The sequence below is a fragment of the Clarias gariepinus genome, chromosome 9, assembly GCF_024256425.1.
Source record: "Clarias gariepinus isolate MV-2021 ecotype Netherlands chromosome 9, CGAR_prim_01v2, whole genome shotgun sequence".
Taxonomy (NCBI): Eukaryota; Metazoa; Chordata; class Actinopteri; order Siluriformes; family Clariidae; genus Clarias; species Clarias gariepinus.
In genome coordinates, this window is record NC_071108.1 from 5040090 (window position 1) to 5067759 (window position 27670).

Consider the following 27670-nt stretch of genomic DNA (forward strand, 5'->3'; position numbering starts at 1 on the left):
TACATACTAACAATACAGCTTTTCTTTTGTAATTATTATTATTGTTTAAAAACTCGAACACAAGGGTTTTATGCACCTGTTTTATCTATATATATATATACACCAATGAGTTGTTTCTTGGTGTGTGTTCATGCATTGCCTGGTCAGAAGGATTTAAAGGGAACTGCTGCCTGTTGAAGAACAGCTCTTCTGAACTCTTTAACCCAAGGATCATGACACAATGCCTGGAAGTCTGGATGTAGCTCTGAGTTAAGGTAAGAGTGAATTTGATCAAATGCATTGGATAAATAAAACTGTCTTGTTTGGTCAGGGAGGGAAAAGGTTATTGCACATGGCTGCTGTATTATTATTATTATTATTATAAAGAGATTCTGACTCATAATAATTATAGATATCTAATTATAATTATCGAATAATATTATAGAGGTTTATTGCCAAGCACTTTTGCACATACAAAGAATTTGTTTTGGTGACAGAAGCGTCCAAAGATGACAACACAAACAAACAAACAAACAAACAAACAAACAAAAAATGTAACAAGAAATGGAATTAGATGTGCGGTATTATCAGATAATTATCAGTGGTATTGCACATATTAATACTCTATCCATCCGTCTAGGAATCTCTGTAGTCTAACTAGGTACTGTGGAGGCTAATGGTGACCATCATATTTATTCCCCTTTTTACAACCGTGGTGAGACCTCCGGTCAACATTCACATGCACACAGATCCTGTGGTGGGAATTGAACCCAGACCCTGGAGTTGCAAGGCAACACCATTAAGCTGCTATGCTGTCTATTATTATTATTATTATTATTATTATTATTGTAGTATAATAATGGATGTAGCTCTGAGTTGAGGTTAGAGTGAATTTGATTAAATGCATTGAACAAATAAAACTGGGAGGGAAAAGATTAATTCACATGGCTGCTGTATTATTATTACTATTATTATTGTTAGAATCAGTAATCAGAGCCTTTTTGCCAAGTACTTTTGCACATACAAGGAATTTGTTCTGGTGACAGAAGCCATCAGTGATGATAAAAGACACACAAAAAAACAAACAAAAACAAATAACAAGAAATGGAATAATTTGATGGGGTATTATCAAATAAATATTAGCGGTTTTGCACAGTGTTGCACATATTAATATCCCATCCATCCTTTCATCAGCAACCCCTGTAGTCCAACTGGCAACCAGGGAGGCCAATGGTGACCATTGTATTTGTTTCCATTTTTACAACTATGGTAGGACCTCCGGTCAACATTCACATTCACATTGGCATTAACACACAACAGGTAATTTGGAAACGTCAATTATTCTACTCTGAATGTCTTTGGACTGTGGGACGAAACTGGTGTACCTGAAGGGAACCCACCACGTATAGGAAGGTCATGCAAACTGCATACACACAGACCCCTAAAGGAGCGAAGTCACAGAACTAATCACTAACTATTATTATTATTATTATTAGTAGTAGTAGTAGTAGTAGTAGTATTATTAGAATTAGATAGAGCTTTATTGGCAAGTACGTTTGCACATGCAAGGAATTTGTTTTGGTGACAGAAGTTTCCAGAGACAACACCACACACGCACACACAAAACCAATTAGCAAGAGATGGAATAACATATGGGATATTATCAAATAAATATCCGTGGTGTTGCACATATTGCACATATTGCACATATTAATATTGCACAGTGGGAAGAACTGTTGAAGAAACTGTTCTTGTGCCTGGCTGTCCTCTGTAGCGACAAATAGACGACAAAGTTCAAGGGCAAATTGATAATAGTTAACTTTATTATTAAACTTTATTATTATACACTATTATTATTATTATTATTATTATAGTGAGTGGTGGCACAATGGCTTAGTGGTTAGCAATGTTGCCTAACACCTTTAGGGTCCAGGTTTGATTCCTGCCCCACCGTCTGTGTGCATGGAGTTTGCATGTTCTCCCCATGCTTGGTGGGTTTCCTCCGGGTACCCTGGTTTCCTCCCACAGAGGAATTAGCCAAAGACATGCAGATTATGCTAACCGACGTTCCCAAATTGCCCCATGTGTGAATGTTGACCGGAGGTCTACCAAGGACGTAAAAATGGGAATAAATACAAAGGTCACCACTGGCCTCCAGAGTCCCTAGTTAGACTACAGAGCTTCCTAGATGGATGGATGGATGGATTACAGTGTGTTTTGTTAACAAAATAATGATCTAGAGATGAAATGTACTTTAAAATGTCCAGGCTATTAAAAAGAGATTTAAAAATGCTTTCCATGAGCATGCAGCCTCTCCATGTGAGCTACAAAGTGACTCATGGATCATTTTTGGATGAACTCAAACCTGACTCAGCTCAGCGGTCAGGAGTTCCAGGGCATTTCACAAGGCATAATTGCTCAGAAACTTTCATCATCCAATAATGAATAACAGTGATCGTCTCCGGGACCTTTTACGCTCAACAAACGTTGCTGTACTAACTGCGTATTGTGCTTGCAGCTCTTGCTTTCGAGTTTAAACCTACCCAGGATCCAAAACTCTGTAAGTGATACCATCAGCCTTCGGTGCAGTTAAAATCTGGCCTTGATCACGGCTCACGGAACTTAATGTACAGCACGCAGAACAGAACAGCGAGCTCTGTTTGTTTTAAAGCTGCGGATACATCTGCACACAGTCCTCCCTTTCCTCCTCCTCCTCCTGCTTTAGGATGAACAGTCCTGGCTGTTTCCAGCCCTGAGGGGCCCGAGACCTGACGATGGTGTCTTTGCATAATTTATCAGGTCTTTGGTCATGGCTGGGTTATGGAGGAGGGCTCATCTGACGCCACGGGGCTAGACGTCCTGACACCATTCGTTTCATCAAATAATTTACTTTTCTACACTCAAGCATGGAGCTTTAAAGCCTGTGTTACTGATTATCACTCTTTAAAGGAAAATCTTGGCTGAACTCTGTAACAACAGACTGTGCAATAACACGTCAGGTTACATGATGAAGATCTTGTATCATAAGGTTATAAAAATGACAACGATACTTCTGTTTATTTTGCCAGTTTTGCATCATCCTGTTCTATCAGAGGCTTTTTTGGCGAGTGACGTGCTAGATCTTAAACTCGGAAATTGTAATAAACTTTATCACTTTGTACGCTGTCATACACTTTATATATCCAAGTCTGACGATCTCCACGCCACTTCTTTCTCTGCATAAAGTTTAAACCCAGCTTTAAGTGAATGTACTGTAACCCTATCTATCAGTCAGGACGTACTGTAGCACAAGGTTCGCAGGCAGACCTCAAACATATTTCCACCCTGACCCTTTTGTGAGCCGATAGCGTCGTTTACTTTTCGTATTAGCGGTGCTGATATTCACACAAAAGCGCAGCTTGCTCTGCTTACTCAGCGAGAAAACGCGGAATCGCTCTTTCGCCGTTCCCAGCGTTGAGCGCTCGGTTTGGAGCTTGTCATCTGCATGTGATTATCTCGACGGCTCTCGTTGTCTTCTAACATAACCGCAGAAGAACGAAAGCTGAAAAAGCACAGTAGTGTAATATCATTCGCTTGTGTTAATTCAATTCCATTTCATTTGGAAAGTGCTTTTAAGAACAGGCACGGCCCGTCACGGAGGAGATTTACAGAAATCCCAGCGCAGCCGCGTATTCAGAGCGGTATTTATCGAACAAGCCAGATATTAGGAAAGACTCTTTAAGATGACATGTGGAAGAAGCTTTAATAAGAGCCAGACTCAGAAGGGAAGATGTCCTCTTCTGGGTGACACCGGGATGTACAGTAGACGTAAATGATTACTTTTTCCATAGTTAATGTCAGAAGGATTTCCGAGCATCGAGGTCGGTTTGGATACAGCTACAGTCTGTAGGTCCAAATTCATCACTTGTTTACTTTTTTATCACTTTGCATTTTGTTCCTTCTTGCCGTACTCATTTAAAAGCTGACCTTTTCCTTTTAGGCGCTCGCTCTGTTTACGGCATTTGGAAAAAGAAACAACAGTTAAACAGGAATGATAACTCTTTGTTTCGGCTTCCTGCTGCGTTTGCTCGGACGGTCCGGTTGCTTAGTAGGAAGGAGATTACTAAAGTGTTTGAAGGGCTACCTAGAAACCAGCCCCCCTTTCTTTTTTACTGTGGCACGCAGCCAAGTGCAGCTTAAACACACTTTTTCTTTTCTTTTTTTTTATTGAAAAGAGAGCTAATGCGTCTTTATCTCGTTAATGCGTCTTTATCTCGTTACCAGGTTGATGAAAGCATCACGCACGCCGTGTCTGTGTCTTGTCACCCTTTTGTTCCAGTCCTGACACAACAGAACCGCTTGGAAAGGGTTTGCTACTTCTCTTGGACAACCTTACACCTATCATAAGCAGTATATACGGTGTGCATCGTATAATATATAGCATACTGAACATACCAAAGCCAAATGGACGATCGATGTCATTCTCATCATAATCAGCTGCGGAGTGCACACATAGCTAAGATTTCTAATGGGCTGGACCTAAGCAAGTATGCCTTTACTTAGGCAGCTAAATTGCTTAGTGGAATTCCATATCAGCAGCGTAACAGCTGTGTATATTGCGTACAGTATAAGAGTGCCCAGAGATACAGCGTAGCATGACAGTCTTTCGCTGAGATGGTAGGCATGTTATTTTTTTTTCCCCGTGTAATCAGGTCGGGCGGCATCGGTTTGTCGCAGTTTATACCCTATTGATTTGCTCGTTGTGCATACAGATCGATAAAGTGTCGTGCAGTCTGAGATGATGCTTGATGCTTGTCCTTGTCCTGCATGAGCATCAAAAACAAACAGAGCGCTCTTGACCAAAGAGGAACATTCCTGCATGGGAGGAAACAAGCAACCGAAACCTGTTGGGCTTTGCCATCCATGAAGTATGTGTCAAACTCAGTTAAATAAACAGTATAAGAAGCATGGGTGATACTTTCATGTAAACTGGAGAATCATATCTTATAATTAGGAGCATGCTGTTACAGGTGATTAATCAACACTTATAGTTGCAAAGTTATAATTATCATACTAATTGATAATATAATCCTCGTACCATTAATTACATTCGGGCTATGTTATTATAATAATATTGTAATGGTTTACAAGTGTCGTTTAAGTCAAACGGTTAAAAACACGGTTAAAAGGATAATTTTTGAGCCTGCTTCTGAAACGCTGGCCCCCCATGAACTCCGTTTACTTTACTGGAAAATAACAGCCTGGTTTTTGCAGGACAATGCACAGCCCCATACTGGGCTGGGAGTAATTGCCACAGTGCCCCGCATTCAGTCCTGACCTCGGTTTGAGCCATTTCCACATGTTTGGGCCATTAAAGGAGTTCCTTTATACACTGGGGTGAATACATTAGTGTAGCAGGGGGTTATATAGAGAAATAAAGAGAGTTTTTACTCTCAGAACTGTCTTCTGTTATTTTGGCTAATCAAAAGTCCCGGTTTGACTTGAACACCCTCGTAGTTATGTTGAAGGATTACACAGGCATGACGGGACACCTAAGGTTCAGGTTACTGTACTGTAAAGTGTTTGCATATTTATTAGTCATCGAGTTGTTATCTGGCTGTCAGATTTGCTTCCTGTTCTAAGGGTGATGTAATTAAAGCTGACGATGAGCTCATTGTTTTCTCTTGGTTCTACTTTTGCAGCCAGCGTACTCTGATGAACACTTTATTCGGCTCAGAGACCGAACTACACAGATAATTAAAGGACAATGAAATAAATAGATCTTTAAACGCATTTTAACATTAGAGAGTGGTGGTTGGATCTCACCCAGGGTGCATCACATGACTGATAATCTGAATCAAGAGTGTTAGATCAGGGACAAAACGTGTGAGTAGTAATTATCACAGGGCTATAGCGCTGACTAGTAATTGGTATTTTTGGGGGGGAATAATATTATACCAGCAGTTGGGGAAGCTGGGTTAACATTACACAGTGTTAATGTTGGGTTAAAAAAACTCCAATGCGTTAGTAGAACCTGGAAGGATAGTGCTGAGCTGTGAACTTTTGGAAGAAATGTGGTTGGGGGAAAAAAATAATGAACAGAGATCGCCTAAACAATTGGTAAGGTGGATTGTAAAAAACAAAAATCAAGGGGAAAAAAAATCAGAGCTATGTTTAATAGTGAAAGTAAGAGCATTTCCTTGTGTACACAATGTTATGAGAACTTAGCTGTGTGTCCAGAAGAAAACCACTTTTCTTTTCTGATGGCACGGGCATATTCCAGGGGTTAAATAGTGAAAGGATAGAACTAGGGAGCACAAGGAATCACTTTCACACATGAATAGAAATCAAAGCTAGAGGCGCATGAACGTTGTTTGTGACACCTTTTGATGTACAAATTATTTGCAGTTGGCTATGGAGATAACCCGATGTCATTCTTAGACATCTACAAGCATTTCTTTATCCCATTTTCCTACCAATCTGGCCATGTTCCAATTCCCATCTTCTCCCCAGCTTCTCCCCTATCACACCACAGCTACCAACTGGGGAGAGTGAAACCTAACACATGCTTCCTCGGAGACACGTGAATATTATTTTCAATTCAGTGCTTATAGTATGTCCCTGGGTAGCATGAGACAGTCAGAGGAGAGCACTATAAGAGCACCCTCCCGTGCATTTATTAATGCGTGCGCTCATGGACATCTTCAGTTGGCCAGTGATGCTGTGATTGACAGCAGAGAGAATGTGGCATCCCTCCCATGGCTAATTCTGCTGTCTAGACTCCTGACCTTGGATGGATCAGAGATTGTTTGGGTCGTGATATGATGATAGTGAAATGCATTTGTGTTCCCCCAATTGCCCTCCCATGTCTTTTCTTTTTAGCTGTCACTTTGGATACTGGTCGCATCAGTCATCTGGTTTCACCGTGGAAGATGTCAGAGAAAGTCTTGTTCTAGTATTTGGTTTTTAAATCTTTGTTATTTTGTTTGATCAAAATATAAATCCTGAACAGGTCTAGTAATTAAGGTTTGATTCCTTACAACCCTGAGATGCTTTGGGAATACAATCCCCTTATTCGTCTTAAAATAGAGTTCAACAGGACAGCGTCCCCTGGGTATTACGTTTGTCCAGACCCCGGATGTGTATCGCCTGTATGTGCAAAAAAAGCAGCTGTAAGTGTAAGTTCAGCTCAGGACGCAAGCAGCCCTGCAGGTGTAACTCTCTCATTTACTTCCTTATCTTTGGAAGTAAACTATATAGAGAGGATATCAGTCGGTTTATTCAATAGGAAGCGATAGGATTCGATTCGGGACATAAAACGTGTACCGTCCTTCTCTCTAGCTTTTAATATTCAAATTGGGTTCAGATTTGCATCTCCAGCGTCTCGCTGCTGGCTGTTTGTTTTTTTCTTTTCCTTTTAAATGAACTCATTCTCCCTGTTCTAATCCTGCAGTGCATCTCCCTTTATACAACTCATACCATCCTGACTGTTTTTTTTTTTTTTTTACCTCATTTTCATGCTTTTCCCATTGTCGTAGTCTCTCTTTTAATTATTCTCTTTTTTTTTAAAAATAAAATAAAACAAAAAAAGATTCATTAATTCCGTACCCTAGAGCATCGTAACTTAGTTCAGGCTCCGCGTGTCGCCGCCCACACCCATCCCGACTTTCTCTTTCTTCCGACGTCTCCGCGTTACTTGTTGCTGCTCTTGCACATTCTCTTTATGGCTTTACCCGGCTGAACCTTCCTGGATTCATTGCTGTAATGTTCCAAGCGCTGCAGAGAGATCAAAGAGCCCCCAAAAAAAAAAAAAAAAAGCCGTAAAATCCTCGTCGTTCGGTTGTAAAAGAGGCCGCCGCGCTGCTGCGGATCACGCTCTGATTTAAAACAGCTTCTGTTTTTTTTGTTTTTTTTTGTTTGGTGAGATCTTTAAAGAAGATTTCGAAAAAAGTATCCTCAAGGCGGGACATCATCAATGAGACGCCTTGCCAGGGACATTATCAACAGTATGTACAATACACACATCCGGTATGTTTAAACACAGCAAGGGTTTTCCTTTCATTTCTATTGTGGATTAATATTTAATATACAGTATAAAGAGTTTATAAACAGCCATATGGTTTACAAACTTTTCACACCTGCATACTAGGGTCTACTGTATGATGTTGGTGTATTTGCTGTTTCCTTAAATTCAGCCCTGACTTGCAGACAAAGAGGTAAATTAGAGGCAGCATGTGCCCACCAGATGTGCATGCACTGATGTTTATCCCTCATACGGGCGTTACATCCTAACCATCACCTGCTTTTGGACGAGCCCCGTGGATTCGAGCCGCGTAAGCAGATTGAAGCGATAAGAGAACAAAGCGAGGCCATTCTGCAGTCTGTACGCTCAACAAGAGAAGCTTGATTTGGAGGTGGAATCAGGGTTATATGTATCCAAATAAACTTAGATCTGCTTATCATGATCGCATCATTTCAGACGTGCTTTTTCGGAAGTGTAAAATTGCCATATTCTGAAAGTTATATTAGTTATTATATTATATTATTATATTAGTTTATTAGAGCACTTTATTCTTTAACTTTCCATCAATTGAGTTCAATGCATTGTTTCACTGTGTTGTTACTTCTTTGACTTGCACATAATTAAGCCAATCTTAATGATATATAAAAAAAAAAAAAACATAATATATAATAAAACAACTGCAATCATTTTCTCTGTGTCTTAATAATAAAAAATCCCGGGTGCCGTCGGTACCCGTCATGGATCCCACAGGCGTCCTCGCTTTGTGAACCCATTCTAGCGCAGCAGTCAGTGTTGCCTCCTGCGGTTCCCACAAGTACACCGAGGTTTCCATGGTTGTTTTTCTACGTGCTTTTTGTTCTAAACAGGACAAAAAAAAAAGAAAAAAAGAAACCCAGATGTGTCAGCGTCACACGTTCCAGGAATATGAACAAGAGGAAGATGTTTAGCTTAGAGACTACTGTAGGTTTGGGTGCGAGGAGAGCCGAAACAGTGGAAGGCAATAAGGCTGATAAATATTGTGTTTATTACCTGTAGAAGGAGCTGACCTTGACGAATGGCATTCCTGAATGCTTCGTGTTGTCTCTGGAGACCGGTGCAGTTTTTAGCCCTGTTAGAGTTTTTACTGTAAGCTACACCTCACCCATGGATGTGTGCATTTCTTAGGATTATCCATGCACTAGCCCATGGTGTGTGTTTTTTTTAAGTAAGCTATTAATAGCCTATAGTTGGACGTCTTCACTGTTACGGTGAGGATTTGGCAGCGGTATCGTAACCCGACATGCTTGTTCCTGTTCAGCTGGTCAGCATTGTGCCAGTGCTGCCTGTGTAGGACTCGTTTTTTGTCCAAAAGCAGTCGCCACACTTCCTGTCCCACCTTTTGTTTAATACTCAGCACTAAATATAATAAAAAAAACTTTGAAAAAAAACAAAGTCGATCGACTGTTATTACTTTATTTTTTTCCGATTATAGGAGAAGTTTGGATTCCGCTTATTTCAAAACAATTTGCCAAAGATTACATTTAATACAGTTATTAAAGACAACACTTTTGTAGTCATAAACGCTCTTATTCTTGTCATCTTTTAGCTCGTAGCAGCTTTAAACACATTCCCTCCCTTTATTAGCATCTCTTCTCCCGTTAGCTGTATAACTAGCCTGCAAGCTTTGTAGCAAGACTAAATTGATTATATTTAGTCTATCAACTAACTGTAACTTTATAGACTCTGTAGTAAGTCTACCAAAACAGATGCCCTGTGTGACACTTTTCTATCACAACAAGCATTAAGCTTTTCTTCAATTTTTTTGCTATACACCGATCAGTGCACCGTGTCCCTTAATTTGATCTCCAGTAGCTCTTCTATTGCATCGGACTACATGGATCAGCCTTCACTCCCCATGTGCATCGGTAAACCTTGGCCACCCATAACCCTGTCGCCTCTTCACTGGTTTTCCTTCCTTGGATCACTTTTGGTATGTCCTGACCACTGCAGACCGGGAACATCCCACAAGAGCTGCAGTTTTAGAGTTGGTCTGACCGGGTCATCTAGCCATCACAATCACAACCTGGTCAAAGTCTCTGTTTCCAATACAGGGAAAAAAGTTCACTTGCTGCCTAATATATAAACTCACTTACTTCCAGCCGCCATTGTGACGAGATATTGAAAATGTAGCTTCTGTGAGAAGAGCCAGATTTTTATGGCTAGAGGACCGGGTCAGAGCAACTCCAGAACTGCAGCTCTTGTGGGATGTTTGTGGGCTGCAGTGGTCAGGACATACTAAAAGTGATCCAAGGAAGGAAAACCAGTGAAGAGGCGACAGGGTTATGGGTGGCCAAGGTTTACTGATGCACATGGGGAGTGAAGGCTGATCCATGTAGTCCGATGCAATAGAAGAGCTACTGGAGATCAAATTAAGGGACACAGTGCGCTGATCGGTGTATAGCAAAAAAATAATAAAGACAAGCACATTGTTCCCTGGGTCTTTAGAGCTTTTGACAAGCCTTGCCACCTTCTAGCTTGTCTCTGGTTAGCATGGTTAGCATGAAGGATGTGTCAGGTTTTAAACAGGCTGTGTTTATGAAATAAAACAAAAATTCTATTTATACTTATGTCATTCATCTTTAAGTAATAGTTAGTGGTTCTTCATGATGTTTTTTTAAAAACTGGTCAGTTAACTTACTTTGCAAATTAAAACAATGAAGTTATTAGAATTACTAGCATATTTTTTTTTACGGCCAGGCTGTCCAAGTGATCTGTTTTGAGGTTTTTGGATATTGTATGAGAAATTTTTTATTTTTTTAATTTTTTTCCCCGATTTTCTCCCTAATTTAGTCGTGTCCAATTCCTCCCCGTCACTAGGGGGCTCCCAAATTAAAACTACTACTATCACTCAGTCAGGAGGGCCGAAGACTTATCACATGTTTCCTCCGGACCACGTGACGCTAGCCGACCGCATCTTTTCAAACTGCTCGCTGACGCACCGTTGAGAGCGGCGTAACACACTCGGAGGACAGCGCTATCCGCTCCTTCCGCTTGCGCAAGCTCACAGACGCCCCTGATTGGCTGTAGAGCTGTAAATAATTAAGTACCTCTCATCCCGCCCCTCCGAGAGAGCTAGGCCAATGAGCTCTCTCTAGACCTCTGGCTGCGAAAGGTTACAGCATCACCCGGGAACCGAACCAGCGATCTCCGGATGATAGGGCGAGCAGTTTACCACTGCGTCACTTTACCACTGCCTTTTTTTTTTTTTTTTACATGACATTATATCGATCTATTTTAAAATAGTTGTTTAAGCTATCGTTACGAATCCTGGACTAAGCTAGTTAGGATAGTGGAGAAAGGATGGTACAAATCTTTTTTTACATTTGCTATGTAAACTTATTCCAGAGATACTTGTCCACAGTGAATTTGCATCTTGCTAGAAGAGGTGCTCAGGATACCATTAACTAGTCTGAGGGAACACCATGCCAGATCCCGTGCTAGCTTTGTTCTTCTTGTTCTGCCCCATCTCTTGTCAGCCACAATCGAAATCTCCAAATGATCACTGGTAGCTAGTGAGTTAACAACAAGGTGACGTTTGAAAAAAGCAGACAGAGCTGAGCAACGGAGCTGATCTGACAGCTGGAGAAAGTAAACAAGAGCCTGAAACACTAGTGGCCACTAAAGAATGAGAATATTGTGTAACACTGTTTTTCTCACTCTCTGTTTTGTTCAGTTTTTGAAATAGAATAACAAAGATTTTGTAGCAGCATAGCAGCATTTCTAAAAGCGAATAGTTTATCAGTGGACGGATGGTTAACGGGTGGACCGGAGCGCATACATGTGCTCCTGCCATCTGCTGTCTGCAGCCTCTCGGCCTGTTCCCTGCTGTAGCTGCTGTTCCTGCCAGTCAGAGGAAATGTGGCTTCCACCTGGTATACCAAGGGGGGGGCGAAAGGGGCAGATTTTTGGGGTGAAAGAACAAAGGAGAGAAACATGGAAATGGAGAGTAAAGGGCATGAAGGTGATCTCCATAGGGAATGCCCATCAAACCCCAACCCCATCTTTATTCCCTTGCTGTGGCTTTGAGTTCGGGTCAATCTGTGTCACATTTGACGCGTCGAAACCCCCAATTAGCCTCAGGGCTGAAAATTTTGCAGTCGTAGCCATGCAGACTGCATGCTGCCAGTTGTTTGACTCGTGCTTCAATCAATCTCGGTGTATGTGGCTGTCAGACTTGATTGTGCCCGAAGCTTAGGGCCCTTGAAAGCGACACGGCACCACCTGACTGACGTATAAAAGCCAGGACCTGACCTCCACCCTCACAGGGTTATGAAGGTGTATTGCTTTCTTTTCACCATCGTTCTGGTGAAAAGTCACTCCTAGCCTTCAGGGAACACCTGAAAGCAATGCAGATGTAAGGAAAACTTCAATAAGACCTACCATTAAAGGATTACTTTACCCAAAAATGCTGAATTGACTAACGATGAGTGGAGGCTAACATTGCTCTACATTTCTAGCGTTATTTTGTTAATCTTTAAACAAGGCTCTGTCAGTCACGGCAAGGCCAGCCAATCACGGGCATGATCACCCCCGGGCATTTTTAGCCACCTGAAAAAAGTTTCATTTGAATGAAAAGATTGTCTTTTTGGAGGTTGTGGTACAGTAGGGAAGGACTAGACATTAGGTGGGGGAAAGTCGAAACTCGGGGGGGAGAAAAATTGGGAGGAAGTTTTAGGAACAAGGAGTACTCTACCTGTAATTAAAGTTTTCCTGTCTGCTCTGCTTGTTCAGCGTTATGACTGACAGCAGCCCTGCACTGTTTACAGAGGTTTGTTCATGACCTACGTCTCTGAAAGTGAAAACAGTGGATGAAAATTACATGTAATCAGAAGTAATTATATGTAACTTACTTTTGTGCAATTGCTAGAGTAAAAATGGACATCTAGCGTCTTGCATTGGCCTTCACTGCAACTAAATAGTTTTACAGAGTCCACAAGCTCACAGTCTGTTCCTAGCTAGTATTTCTTTTTCTAATTATATTACTTCTTATGAAATTTAACACATTGGACCATACTCGATTAAGATTCCTGAGCTCATATGTTGCCTTTTTCTTTCTTATCGTTGTTATTTGGAAATGTCTCAGTTCCTTCTCAGATTACTTCTCAGGTCCTCAGTTATTTTTAGAGATCTTATAAATCTGAGATTTTGACATTCAGCATTTGGTTGGGGACAAAAGGAAGACACTTTCTGATTGGAATGGAGAGGTGCCAAAACCTGCAGGATACTGGCACTCCGTCTCTCTCTCTCTCTCTCTCTCTGACAACCATTGTCCTTCATGCTGAAGAGTGTACACATTGTGGCACCATAACGGCTTCTGGTTATCACCTCCAGCCCTCACTGCCCACTTGAAGTAGGTTGGCTTTGTTTCAGCTTATCTCCCAGCGAGATGTCACCATGAACTAGCAAGGCTTTGATTAACTAGCTATGCAGTACAAAAACAAAAACGGAAAAAAAAGTATGATGACCCATAAATATATTGTTGTAGATTATGAGTGTTTTTACAGTAGATCTATCATTTGTTCTGTAAGGTTTGTGTAGGCTTAGGATGATACAGTTGCATTTAATGCAGTTAATGTTTCCAAAAGTTAATAGCTTTAAAAAAAGACAGAGAGAGAGAGAGAGAGAAGCGAGGGTAACAATTCAGCATTTGAAGAACACTGTTTAAGGAAAGTAATCAACGACAGGAAAATGTGATATAGGCTAATATAAAGCAGGGTTACTTTTCTACCCCTATAATTGATTGTTTTCTTATAACAGCATGTCCCGCATTATGTTCCTGTTTTATTTCTTTTATACCACAATAATTAACCAGTAATTACACTTTAGTAACTTGTTCATCCAGTATAGACCTCTTCCAAATGGTTGAGAAGTCACATCATGGTAAAAGTATTAATATACTTACAAATCCTTCCAAACACCTCTGGATGGTGGCGTAACAGTTTTTGGTAATTAGATCCACAATATTTCTTATGGTATGCTAAGAGGTGACTGAAAAAGACAGACCGTTGTATATATATTTTTTTAAATAACATATCCCAAGCAAGTGGTAGAGATGGCTCAATCAGGTTCAACAACTTTTTCAATATGAGTAGTAACTCAAAATATGCTTAACCAAAAGGTTGAAGGGCTGAAGTTGTTAAAATAATTTCTTTCGGAAGCATTGATCACTACTCGTTATGGCATGTAAAGTGAAAGTCACTTTTATATTATAGCAGTACTGATACCTGACTATGTTTACTTTTTTTTCAGTCATTAATGTTTAGTGTATCAGCCTTGTATCAGTGTGGATCACTGCATTCTGGGGTTATGTGCGCAAAACAGCTGTGTCCACATGTCCTCGTTAGTGCCAGATTAATTACACAAGGTAGTGTGTGTAAGTGTGGGGGTATCCAGCAGCCCCTGTTGGGATCAGAGAGGTCGCAGACAGTCCTGGGAGGAGAAATTTGCTGAGTTTGTGCGTCAGGCATTTTTTTCTGCATGAAAGAGCGATTCGAGGGCTAAGTCGTCTCCCTCTAGGCGACAGCAGCAGCCACAGAGGTGTGCATGGGGAAAGTTGCAGTTATGCTTCAGTCTGAAACCGAGGTGACAAGTCTGGGAGGACAAGACCTGCTTTACAGGATTGTGCTGAGGTAAGGAGAAAAAGACAGATGGAGGGGAATGAAGCGAGAAGTAAAAGACAGAGAAATGATGAAGGATGGACTGGCCCAACATCTGTTCCGAAACTGTAATGCAGGCTTCAACATGACTAAGTGGAGGTGCCGGAATGCTGGCAAGCTTACCGAGGACCGCAGACCATTTGTCTCGACATTTGCTCCGTCTTGCTCACATACTCACACACAGTCAGAGACATGACATACATAGACACACATATGTTCTCTCAAGCCTGTCTTTGTCTCTTGTTTGTTTGTGGTTTCAGTGTATACCGTGTTGTCTTGTAGTCCCGTTTTCTTAAAGGGTTCGAAATGCGCTTCGTCTCACTCACTCAGACAGATAACAGCAGGGACTCCTTGAAATCCTACACTAAGCAAACGGAGGCAGGCACGTCTCCTGTGTTTGCTCTACCAGCACGTGATTATTTGCGTTAAGGTCATCAGGTGGATCACTTTCAGACGTCCCTGTCTGACCCAGTATCTCTGTGTTCCTGCTTCATAGTTTTCGTTTCGATGGACACATTTGTAAAAATTAAGATTTAGGAAGTGGGGAACACATGATTAAGTGCTAATGATGTGGCAACAGTGGCAGAGCTTTGATTAAAATCTGATTGTTTAATATTTCCATTTCTGTCCTAAGGGTGTGATTTATCTAACTGCAGCTGGCGGTCAGTATTCATTGTTTGTCATTTTTAATATCTTGTCATTCTTTTCTGGCAAAAATACATGATACAGCACTGTCTAATAGTTCAGCTAAGCTAGACGTTTCAATCGTACCATCTCAAAGTATTGACCAATGTATGACCTGGCATGAAATTTGTCTACTGAGGACATTTTGTTGAATTATTCAGCTAGCTGGTTTACAGGTTCATTTGGCTATCCAAACTATTTAGATATCTGGTTTCAAACCTTTGCTAAGTATTTATCTTAGTAGGTTTTGCTCTTAATTAGTTTTATATACTAGTTAGAATGTCATACAAAGCTTTTTTTTTCATGTCTGTATCATCCCTGAATTCTTTGAAATGACTTGATATATATGATATACTTGATATATATGACTTAACATTATCAATACTTAGTAACCAATCTAATCTAGATTAGATCTAAATCTAGCACCTCTAGATTTGATGGTTCATGGAGTTTGCATGTTCTTCCTGTTTTTGGTGGGTTTCCTTCCACAATCCAAATACATGCAGATTAGGCTAATTGGTGCTTCCAAATTGCCTGTAGTGTGTGCGCGAGTGTGTGAGTGTGCGTTCTTATGCCCTGTAATGGATTAACACCTGGCCTTCTGCAACCGTGTACAGAATAAGTGCTATACAGAATGGGAGTAATCTAATCTAATCCAATCTATCTCACTCACTCATCGTCTATACCGCTATTTTCCTGTATTCAGGGTTGCGGGGTGCCTGGAGTCTATCTCAGGAGACTTAGGGCACGCGTAGGCGAAACCTGGATGAGGTACCAATCCATCGCAGGGCACACACTCACGCTTATTCACACTTCACATACAATTTGGGAACACCAGTTAGTCTGTGTGGAGGAAACTGGAGTACCAGGTGGAAACCCACCAATTACAAGGAGAGGGCAGGAATTGAACCCAGACCCTGGAGGAACAAGGTGACAGTGCTAACCACCGTGTCACCTCTAATCCCTCTAGTTAGCAAATTTGCTGTCTAAGTGCATTTAGCAACAGAAGAGACTATAGAAACCCACAACTCCACAAACAAGCCATTAAATTTAATAAAAGGTTTTTAACACCATGATACACAGTTAAGAGTTATTAAAGGTGTGTTAGTGTATCAATGATGATTTCAAGCTATTGTAGATATCTTTCTTTTAGCTAACAAACTGTATTAAGCACCTAGCTAGCTAGGTCTGTGGCAGAATGCTTTGGATTTACTTTATATGCAGAGAATATTCAGAGAAATACATTGGTAACTAATTTATTTATTGTTAAGAAAGTATAAAAAGGTGCCTGATTATGGATTAAAACGTAGATTAAAAAAAGTAAACTTAAACAAAAAGAAATGAAGCATTAGAAAGGAGCATGTTAGCATCTTTAGCATGCAGGTGTCTGTGGTGATGTGTCTTTCAGCACAGTTTTTCAGGTTGTGTTGCTAAATATACATAATAAAGGTTTATTATACCTGATATACTATATTTATTTATTTAATTATTTCCTCCTAAAATTATAACTGTAGAGCTTCTCCCTGAACGAAGCCAACAACAAGAGAAATTAGCGTGCTGTTCTCCGCTTTCTGACGACAGCATGCTACATTTTTTTCGAGCGCACTCATCGTTTACACTTGACAAAAGGACTTGTTTGTGCTGTGTGCTGTCCTTCAGTCCACACATAATGACTGTTTGGGAAAAGCCACTGTGTGTCGGTTCACCATGCGAAACAGAGAAGCTTGTTTTTGGGCTCTGAAGCTAAAAACGAAGAATTCAGCGGTGCCTGCGGTGAAGGAAATGTTTACAGGAAGTGGTTCTGTGGACCTTTTGGATGAAATGAAACACAAGTTTTGGTTGTTGTTTCTTCTCTAAGGCTTTGTGACTGGCTTGTTCATCTGAGACTCTCACTCTCGATATTGTTTGAGCCTCCCCGTTTTTTCCTTTTGCTTCCCTAGCTCACTTCCTCCATTATGAGCCATTTCCTGCTCTTGGAGCTCAATTTCCTGTCTGCAGTTCCCACGGACAGACCAGTGGGTGGAGAGGGAAGTTGGATGCAGTTGGAAGATTTACGACTTTCGCACTGTCTAATCTTTACGACTCAAAGAGTTATGAGGTGTATTATTATTTACTTATCACCGCCTGTCAGAATAAAACTTTCACTGTAATCGACTGACTTTTGTCTCATCATCTTATCACCCTGTAAATTAAAAAGCCACTACATACTGTATTTTTGTCGTTTCAAGTGCAAATACCTCATTCCAATTGCTTTTTGACTTGAGTACCAAGATATTATCAATTGCACAAATTTTCCTGCCAGGTATTTATATACATAAACATAATACAGCACGAACCCTAACATTGGATGACTGTTATAACAACATTCAACCTCAATAACCTTCGACAGCAGGAATATGTCAGCGTTTATAAAAGTTAGAATGACTTCGATAAAATGACGTTGAGATATCGCTGAATGAACCACCCAAACACACAACCTCAAATAATCCAATTTGAACCTTTTCCTGGAGCGTTTATGCTGATCAACAACCATTCACACAATGTCTGACTACATCCACGGTCCTTTAAGATTGTAGATTGGGACAAACACAACAGCTTCCCACACACAGCATGTGCTTCTCATGTCACGCAGCTCTCAGTATTGTAATGTCACTTCGCTGTTTTATTTTCTTTCAGAAATATTACCATGAGGTGCATTTTAGCTCTATGGATCACCCAATACGATACTATCACGATACCTAGGTACCGATTCAATTTGTATTGCGATACTATAAATATCACCATTTTATAAATATCCCCATTCAATATTTTTATTATTATTATTTTTTTCTTCTCTAAACTGCTGCTTGAAGCAAGAAACCAAAAGTCCGTCCGCTTTGAGGGGAAAAATTTTATAAACAACCCTATTTCAATCTTCTTACAGAAACATCTCCTTACAAAAATCTTCACATCAGCAACGTTTATACCTAACATCAGATTTTTTTATTTTTTTATTTTTTTTATGGACTTAAATTATGTACGGTATGAATATTAGTAAATACGTTGTCTCTATAGAAATTAAAATGTTTTAATCAAGGGCAATTAAAAATCAATAATTTTAACAGAGTTATGGTGTTCAGAGTTCAAAGAATGAACCTAAAAACAACTGTGTTCTGGTTTTGAAGGAAAAGCATGTTGTTCAGTAGGGATTAGTAACTCCATCGAAACGGATTATTATGCATTTATTACCTACATCTTCTGAGAATATGTACGATCTGTGTTCAAGTCAAACCGAGACTTGTGATGACATTTCTCGTGATGAACATTTACATTTTCATCGCAGCCAAGTTGTTCCCGTGAACATTCAACGAGTGGTACACCTGATTTTTTTAAATCAACAAATAACTTATCTACGACTTTTAAAAGAGATGCGTCTGTCTGTGGGAACTGTACGCAATCCTTCACCAACACTACTTGCACATTACAGGAACTCGGCTGGGAGTTATTGCCACAACCCTCGCACAGGCCTGACCTCCCTCCAAGCCATTTCCACATATTTGGGCCTTTAAGGGAGTACCTGGAAGGCCAGCGTTTCACATGTGACGCAGGCAGTCCGATCGTGGCTCTGGTGTACTGAGAAACGCTGGGATAAGTGCACTAGTGTAGCAGGGGCTTATATACAGAAATAACGTGAGGTTTTACTCTCTACTTAATTTTGCACAATCAAGGGTCCCGGTTTAACATGAACATGTGGATTCAGTTTTTAGATCCAGTCCAATCCCACAGGCAGTAGTTAACCTTCTGAAACAAAAACAACAAGCCTATTTCAAAGCTCCAGCCTGTTTTTCCTCCTGCACCTGGTCCTGGTGTGCCAGCTTTGCCTATCTTTATGATAGCAGTGAACCGTTAGGCTCTATCACCCCCACTGCAACTGAGCCATCGCGCTTATGTGTTAACTCCACAGAGCCCACTTGTACCCTTATCAGTCTCCTTTCAAAGCCAGTCTTTTAACCTGGACCCTTATGCTCGCTGTCTAAAGGCTGCATCGCTCACTCCGCTTTGATGTGTGCATGTGCGTTGGTGTGTGTGCTTCTTGCAGGGCATCGAGTTCAGAAAGAATCGAGCAGCATCCCGAGCAGCAGCACAGTGGCTCCCCCTTCAGGACGTTCTCTAGAGGTGGCGCATGGCCACGAGCCCGACACACTGCAGCACGCATGAGCACGGCTGGACGGTGAGAAAAAGTCATAAAAACATAGACACGGCTGCAAACCTTTTTTTTTCTTCGATGATGATGATGATGATTGTGAATTTGTAAAATATCTAGATTGCACAAAAGCCTTAGTGTGCCTTCTTTCTCCATGTAGGTGAAGGCAGAATCAATCAGCAAGACACATGACATGGAGGTCAAAGGTCACCTAATTACTGGGCATGGTGAGTGTTTTATTCGTGACAGATTTCTACACTTGAACAAAGATACACTCATCAATAGACAATAGGACAAAAGACAAATGTTGCACAAGTTCCGAGTCTTGAAGAAACCAGAGCAGATTTGGTCGCGTGATACGAGCAAACACCTCACTTTGATTTTTTTCCCCATTATTTCTGAGCGTTCGTATTTTCTGTAAGAACGCTAGAGAATGTATTGGTTGTATTGTTAATAAGGACTACCGCTTCCCCTTTGCAGAACACAACGCATTTATTCCCAGAGCTCACGTAAGCCTGTATGAGTGCAGCAGTTTTTAATTCGTTTATTATTAGCCTTGACCATACAAGTTCCTGTGAACGGACTGTTACTATAGAAACGATGATGTATTTGAACCAGCATCATGAAGTAAAACTTAGGATTATTGAATTATGAGTGGAAATACTGTCAGAGCTGCTCTTATAGAAAGTAAATCATCACCTTCGGACCAGTCAGGATAGAGAATTAAACAGGTTCGGATAGAATCAGGGAAATTGCTTATTTGGAGTCATTTTATCTGAAAGGTCTCTGTCTTTTTCTTTCTTTGTGTGTATGTGTAGAGCTGCAGGGCTCCACGGACACTAAGCAGCGCGCCGAAAGAATGGTCGACCTGCAGGAGAGACGGAGGAGCCTTCAGGCTTTACTGAGTGCCCGTCTGGCTGAACTCAGGCGTGTGTGTCTCCAGGAGGCGGTGAGTGTCTCTCACACACACACACACACACACACATGCACAGTGACATAAATGTATGACACTTGTTTCCTGTCAAAGTGACATCTCTTTGGCATGTGGAGCTAGCCACTGTCATACACACGCGCACACACACACACACAGACACAGACATGTGCTCTGAAACACACAGCTCATTATCACACTCCTGAGCTATGGAGTGATGGGCCACTGGTGCACTCTGTGCTATAGCCTGCTGTCTGTGAGTAACACTATCACCATGTGGTGCTGGATAACTGGGCGTAAGTGCTGCATTCCCGCTGTGCTTCCTCTCAGTGCAAATGCTTCACATGCAACACTCCTGATCAGGCTGTCGTGCTGCCAAATAACGCTCGCTGGACTTTTGCTTTTCGCCTTAAAAAGCTCGCAGTGTCTCGTAGCAAACATGTCTATCATGTGGTAAAGAAACAGCTGAAGGTATAGTTTCATGTAGGATCGAATGTCTGTGGTGTAATCTCGATGTTATGAGAATAATAATATTGACTCATTTTAAATTCGAAATTTCTAAATATGTGCTTTCCTTGCTGTTTAATAAAACAAGAGTCGCGTTCAAGTCAAACCAGGATTTCTCGTGATTGAAGCCGTAAAACCGATGAAGACTTCGAGCACACAATACAGTCTCTTAGCTGCAGTAAAACATTTAAATAGTTTGACTTGAACGCTTTTTTTAATTGCAACTAAACCATTCCTTTAAAATAAAACCCTGCATTATAACATCGACTAATATTGCAGGAACTGACTGGAGCGCTGCCGAACGAGTTTCCTTTAGAAGCAGGTGAAAACCCCCCTCACGTGCGCAGGAGAGTCGGTTCGGCCCGCGCCGGCTCCAAGAACAACCTGAAAAGCGAGGTGTGTGGATTTCTCATGGTGTCAATTTTTAAAGTGTTTCCTTTCATATCACGTCAGTACGCATTCTGACTGCGTTGCGATTTAGGAGGAGGATGCGTGTCAGCGCAAATCGAAAAAGACTCTGTTCAGCGGCGCCCTCCGGAGGCACATAGAAGCGGAGCAACAGCTGGCTCATGGGAAGAGGACGACGGTTCATAGAGGATGTCACACAGGTGAGACTAAAGGAGGCATTCTACCTTGTTGTGTTGTGGAAAATCAAATAATAAGTATGAGCGTGGTGAGGATTCACAAGTCGAAGTGATAACATACTTATCGAGAATGAACCACCACCCTCTGACCAATCAGAATCCAGAATTCAACAGTTTTGTAGTCTGAATAATTTTCCTTTCATATGCAACTCACATATAGAAAGCTCCGGGCTCAAGTTTAGTTTAGTCAACTAGATCTCGTTGTCCTTCTTCTGAACAAAGGTGGGATTGAGGCGGAATTTAGCAGAAGCATAACAGGAACCGCAGTGACTCAGGATGGAGTGTTGTAAGGTCAGGCAAGACCTCAGATCCATTGTTCTCTCTGACCTTTTGTCAAGCCTGAGGACAACTCAGCGGAGTCAGCGTACGGTTTACACGCTCTGTGCAACTGACCTCAGAACAGTGTGTCGGTGTGTTGAGATAAAACGCTCTGAATGAAGCATCAGAACGATCAGAGACGTGTGGGTGTCGGCATATAAGTGTGTGTGTGTGTGTGTGAGAGATGAGAGGCTCACAGCTTGGGTTAAACATGGGTCACATGACTTTAACATCGCTGGTCCGGGGTCCCATTCTGGTGCGCGACTAAATCTGGAAACATAAACATAAACAATGACCTCATACTTATAATTTTAGATGTCCTTAGATTTAGAATTTCTTCTACAGTATTTATCTTAATCCCATTTTTTAAAAATTGATCCCAAATTATTAATACACATGGCTTTAAAACTTTTTTTTTTACTTTTTAACGGCTGATACATCTGATTATACACTGTTGTGTTGTTTACGTGTTTCCAGAGAACACGGTGAGGTCCGAGAGCAGCTCCACGTCCGACTCCACCAGCCAGGACACAGGTAAGCTCGGCCATGTGACTGATCCCGTATACTGTATGTGTTACACTCAGCACTGTGTATAGGCTTTTACATCTCATCTGCATGTCATGTACGGAGTCAAACACATGGGGGCGTGCTGTTACAGGAAAATAATCCATTTCTGCGGTGGTGCTGCGAAGTGGACCTACAGTTACCGCCCTGAAGATTATTGTTTATCCAAGAATGATGTTTTATACTGTACACCAACAATTACTATTTCATTTATTATCTATTAATGAGTGATGTCATACAGTACGATATACATATCTGTAATATCAGCGCTACAGGAGTTATATTACTATCTGAACATTTACCAGCCCAGTGATTAGATTTTTTTTGGAGTTTATGTAACTTTATCTCATTATAATAGACAAAAATAAAAATGTGTATGATGATTTTTTTTCCAATAAGGCACCTTTTATGATTAAACAACGTAATTCAGTAATAGTAAATATTATCAGCAAATATAAAACATTCCAAAAAAAAAAAGATGTAAAAGTGAACAAAAGCAAGTTTAATAAGAACTACAAAACAGTATATGAGGGGTGTTCAAGTTAATCCGGGACTTTTGTTTGTGCAGAATAACAGAACACAGTTTAGAGAATAAAAACTCCCTTTATTTCTCTATATAATCCGCTGCTACACTAATGCATTTATCACATTGTTTTACTAGTGCTTGGACACCAACAAGGTATAAAGTTTTCTTAGTACACCAGAGACTGTCTGCTTCTTGTCTGGAACACTGGCCTCCCAGGAACTCCCTGAATGGCCCAAACATGTGGAAATGGACTGTACGGGGGAAGTGACAATAACTCATAAACATAATGTAAACATAAATGCAAATGTTTTACTGCGACATCGTGATGAGCTTGAAGTCGGAAAAACGCCTTGGTCTGACTTAAACCAAGTCCTGGTTTGACTTGAACGCCCCTTAGAATGTAGTATTTTATCAGTAATTGTTTCTTTAACTTATCGATAATCAAGTGATGTGATAAAATGATGTTTTTTTTCCTCAGGAGCACTGAATGGTAACATTAACAGAGTACTAGCTGCCTGAACATTTGCACTGTAAGCTCACATTGACCCAGTTATCTATTGTAAGAAACTGAGCTCGGGAGGTGAATTGCAGCTGACGAGCTCTTGCGAACGACCCAGACGATCACTCACACATTACACCTCCCCCCTTTCTATATTTCGTCTCTTTTCGTCTCTTTAGAGGAGGTCTCCGATGGTCCATCTCCGTCTCAGCCCCGGCTGGTCCCGGGGAGCCCAGACAGCAGGTTCTGTCGGAAACTCTCCCCCGTGGAGATCTACTACGAGATGAAAGCCAGACGCAACTCTGTGTCCAGCTCAGCTAGGTACAGCCGAATCAGACGCCCCTCTCACACACATTAAATTATTAACATAATATAATAATAATAATATAACATAACTTAATTAATGCTGTGCTTCTCCTGAATCTAAGCCTAACCTTAACCTCGGTCATGAGACCTTTAACCTCATCCAGTTTTTGAACAAAAGCTTATGAATTTATATTACAGTTAGAGATCTTTCACTTGAAAACATTCAACAAACCATAACTTATAAGATGCATAAGTCCATATATATTTAATATTTTCATCATGATCTGTGCTTTTCAGCTCCAAAACAGTAAATTGCTCCCAAAAAAAAAAAAAAAACTAAATTGCTGTTGTGCTCTGACTATAGAATGTCTGGTTGTTATTAAAGGTTACGCAGTGTGAGTGAGATCTGAAATATATATATATATATATTATTCCCAATCAAGCGTTATATTCATAAGCGTGGTGCTGCCGCAGGGCGCAGGAAGGATGACCCACCGCCTTATTCCTCCAAATGAAGGTTGAAATTCATAAAGGTTTTTCTAACTCCTTAAAGATCCAATCACAAAAAAAACCCCGAATGTCACGCAAGAGGACTAAAAGTAGCATAAAAAACAAATTGGCTTTTTTGATTGCACGCGAACATGCCAACTGCAGAGACCGAGAGAGCACGCATAAGAAGTGTCCATGTTTTTTGAAAATAGGTTAATATAAATGTGTATGTGCAATGAAATGCGATGAAATCAATTCACAAAACATGTGGCTATTATTATAAAATGATTCGAAGAAATAAGAAAATAATGAAAGAAATGTAAAAAAAAAATTTGCGTTTTCTAGTTTTGTAATTGCAATGAGTTTCATATTGAGGGAGCACCTCCAGCTAAATGGAACACACACACACACACACACACACACACACGGTTTTTCAGCCTTCTTTCAGGGTATGTGCTATTTAAAAATCCTAATCACAAGCATCACTGAAAAAAAGAAGAAGAAAAAACCTGGCGAGGTTGCACAGCCTATATGATAACCTACGTGTTAATTATGTGGGATCTCCATGATTATTTGCGTGTACTGTACATTCACAGCAAGCCACATCCAACAGCTGTAATTAGTGCTCTAATTGGTGCCGCAATTACATGCAAATCCAGCCGTGACACGAAGACTCCCTTTACTTTTTGTGTTAGCTTAAACGTTCTGTTTAGTATTAAAGCACGTCTAAGATAAGCCTGACGTTTTTTTTTTCAGTCCGAGTCGCTCTCTCCCGCGCAGCATGTCCAATCTGGAGGGCAGGAGCGTCCCGGCGACGCCCCAGTTGACCCGGAACGGCCCGATCGCCGTGCATGTCAGGTCTGTACCTCATGCACAGTGACATACACACACACACACACACACACGTCAGGGTCTGTACCTCATTACACCTCTGTACCTCAGAACCGCATGTCAGGTCTGTACCTCATTACACACACACACACACACACACACACACTTCATGTTCTCATTACCTGGCTGACTGAACTGCATGCTGTCATATCGTCATCTACTCTATCGTTCATTAAGATGAAGACGAAACCTCTCCACTGAGCTAAGTGCCGTACAGAGGTTTGTTAAATGGATACGGTTGTCATGGTCACGGCTGTCGTTTTTGCAGCATTACCAGACCTTGTGTAGAAACACGTCCAGCATTTGTTTTAAAGCATAAATGCTAAAAGAAAATTGTCAGACAATACAAAGGAATTTTTGGCGAGTCCAAGGGTTAATTCTCAGATGAAACAAATATCTATTATTGTTTGCTTTTTCAACTCTATAATCTCAATTTCATAAAACACCAGTTTTTCATTTTAAAGTTTTGATGGCTGCGCCTGTGGTTTACATATCTTCTTTCAATTTTTTTTTTTTTACAGGTCTGAATCCTCCAGTAGCACTTCAGCATTAAAGCAGCGATCAGATAATCCCGAAGTAACCCAAGCGGTGCCTGGTGCATCTCAGGATGTTTTATCTCCTGGGCACTTGGTGTGCGCTTACGGCGCCCAAACACGACGCAGCAACAGCTCTGATGCCTTGCTGGACCGCTGTGTGGACGAATGTCAGCTATCAGGTCCTATGGTCCGAAACGGGTCGCATAAGAGCTCCGAGGCGCTGCTGGACGGCCGTTTGAAACAGGTGAACGGACACACGGAGGTCACCCGCGTCCGCTCCGTATCAGGTGGTCGTGGGACGAGCGGCTCGAGCGGGGGCTACAGTGACGTCCTGCTGGACTACGTGTTGGGAAAGCAGCAGAAGATGCAGCAAATGGCGCAACAGCAGCAGCAGCAGCAGCAGAGACTGCAGGCTCAAAACGGTATAAAACCAAGAGCCTGGCACGAAGTGCCCTCTATACCGCCTCCACCTTATGTGAATGGCTTTTCCTCAAATCAAGGCCTGATTCTGGGCTCAGGACCGCCAGCCTACAGCCCGCTGATGCTGCGGGGTAAACCGGGAGAGCCTCGGCGGGTGAAAGTAAGCCGAACCAAATCCTGCGGGCCGTTCATCCCCGTCCAGCAAGGTTACACGGAAATCCCTGTTGCTAACGGACACAACGGAATGGGACAGTTTCAGGCCAGGCAGAGACTCCCTAACTACAGCGCAGATCTGTCTGCTGGCTCCACCCCCCAGGATGAACCTACACGCAACCTGCACAAGGCCCTGGCGCTCGAGGGTCTGAGGGACTGGTACCTGCGTAACGCACTGGGGCAGCCGGGCGCAGCGTGCCCCGGGAAAGGCCAGGAGGTGGCGCCGTCTCAGCGCAGACGAACCACGGCATCGCTGCATACTTCACATCCGCATCCACCACTTAAGCAACAGACGCAGTCGTTTCAGGGAGACACGGCGTACACACACCTGCCCCAGTCCGCCACGTTCCACGGACATCCGTTACGGTGAGCTGGAGAGGAAGTTCATTAAGATAGAGTTTACACAAGCTGTGTTTGCACACATCAGAGTATAATGAGTGAAGTAGACAATCTAGTTATTAATCTTTTGCATAACACTCTTGTTGCTATGGTAACAGTTGTATAAGAAGTCATTTATTCTCTCTTTTTTTTTTTTCTTTTTCTGCTCCAGGTCTGCGGATTTGTCTCAATACCAAGACACCTTCTCTTCCAAAATGGAGGACTTGACTTTAAAGGAGATGAATAATGACAGGCCTAGTCCAGGCACACTAGTCTAACACACCAACACAAACACACACATACATAAGTGTATAAACACTGGGCGCATAAAGTGGCACAACAAGATGAGGCTTGTTTAATAGACGTTACAGAGTCCTAACCAGAACACGCTAAACACACAATCCTAATCCTGTTCTTTTGCTCTTGAAAAGAACCGAGATGGACAACAACAACAACAACAACAACAAAAACACTTAAGTCTCTTTTTTTTCCCCAGTTATTTAAAAGTGATTGTATTTTAAGTACAATCATGGAGAAGACAGAACACCGGCAACTTTACCAAGGTAGCACGTCATTTTAAAACCATCATCCGTATGTGTTCGAGGACTTTGTGCCGTCTGTGTTCGCATCGTTTTGATTCGCTTTGCTTAAATATTTTTTCCGATTTATAGTTATCATAAATCACTGCTGAAGTCAGTATTAAATTTCAGGTCTTTCTCTATAGATCAGCTTCAGCTTTTTATTAAAAGGGTCAGGATTTTTTTAAATCTATCTTCTCACATTTACACACACAAAAAAAATCCTATGCAAATTAGAATTCACTAGGAAAAAAAGTAGATGAATAGTCTTTAATATATGATTTTTTTTTTTCATTCAACATTCAACCAAATCTTAAAAAAAAAAAA

General features: G+C 41.3%; 1 protein-coding gene across 1 annotated transcript; it reads left to right on the forward strand.

Annotated features, from left to right (window-relative positions):
* On the forward strand, positions 1–27670 carry ccdc120a (coiled-coil domain containing 120a). Its single transcript, XM_053504292.1, has 11 exons — positions 1–254; positions 19439–19570; positions 19704–19770; positions 20362–20492; positions 21261–21377; positions 21463–21589; positions 22421–22477; positions 23712–23853; positions 25084–25185; positions 25740–26753; positions 26938–27670. Exons 2-11 carry the CDS (start codon positions 19523–19525, stop codon positions 27041–27043), a joined length of 1911 nt encoding a protein of 636 aa, XP_053360267.1. The 5' UTR covers positions 1–254; positions 19439–19522; the 3' UTR covers positions 27044–27670.

Excerpts from the sequence above, each read along its gene's own strand:
- ccdc120a (XM_053504292.1), top strand. The coding sequence starts at position 19,523 with ATGGCCACGAGCCCGACACACTGCAGCACGCATGAGCACGGCTGGACG. Across the intron at positions 21,590-22,420 it reads TCATAGAGGATGTCACACAG|AGAACACGGTGAGGTCCGAG; the intron begins GTGAGACTAAAG and ends ACGTGTTTCCAG. Across the intron at positions 23,854-25,083 it reads TCTGTGTCCAGCTCAGCTAG|TCCGAGTCGCTCTCTCCCGC; the intron begins GTACAGCCGAAT and ends TTTTTTTTTCAG.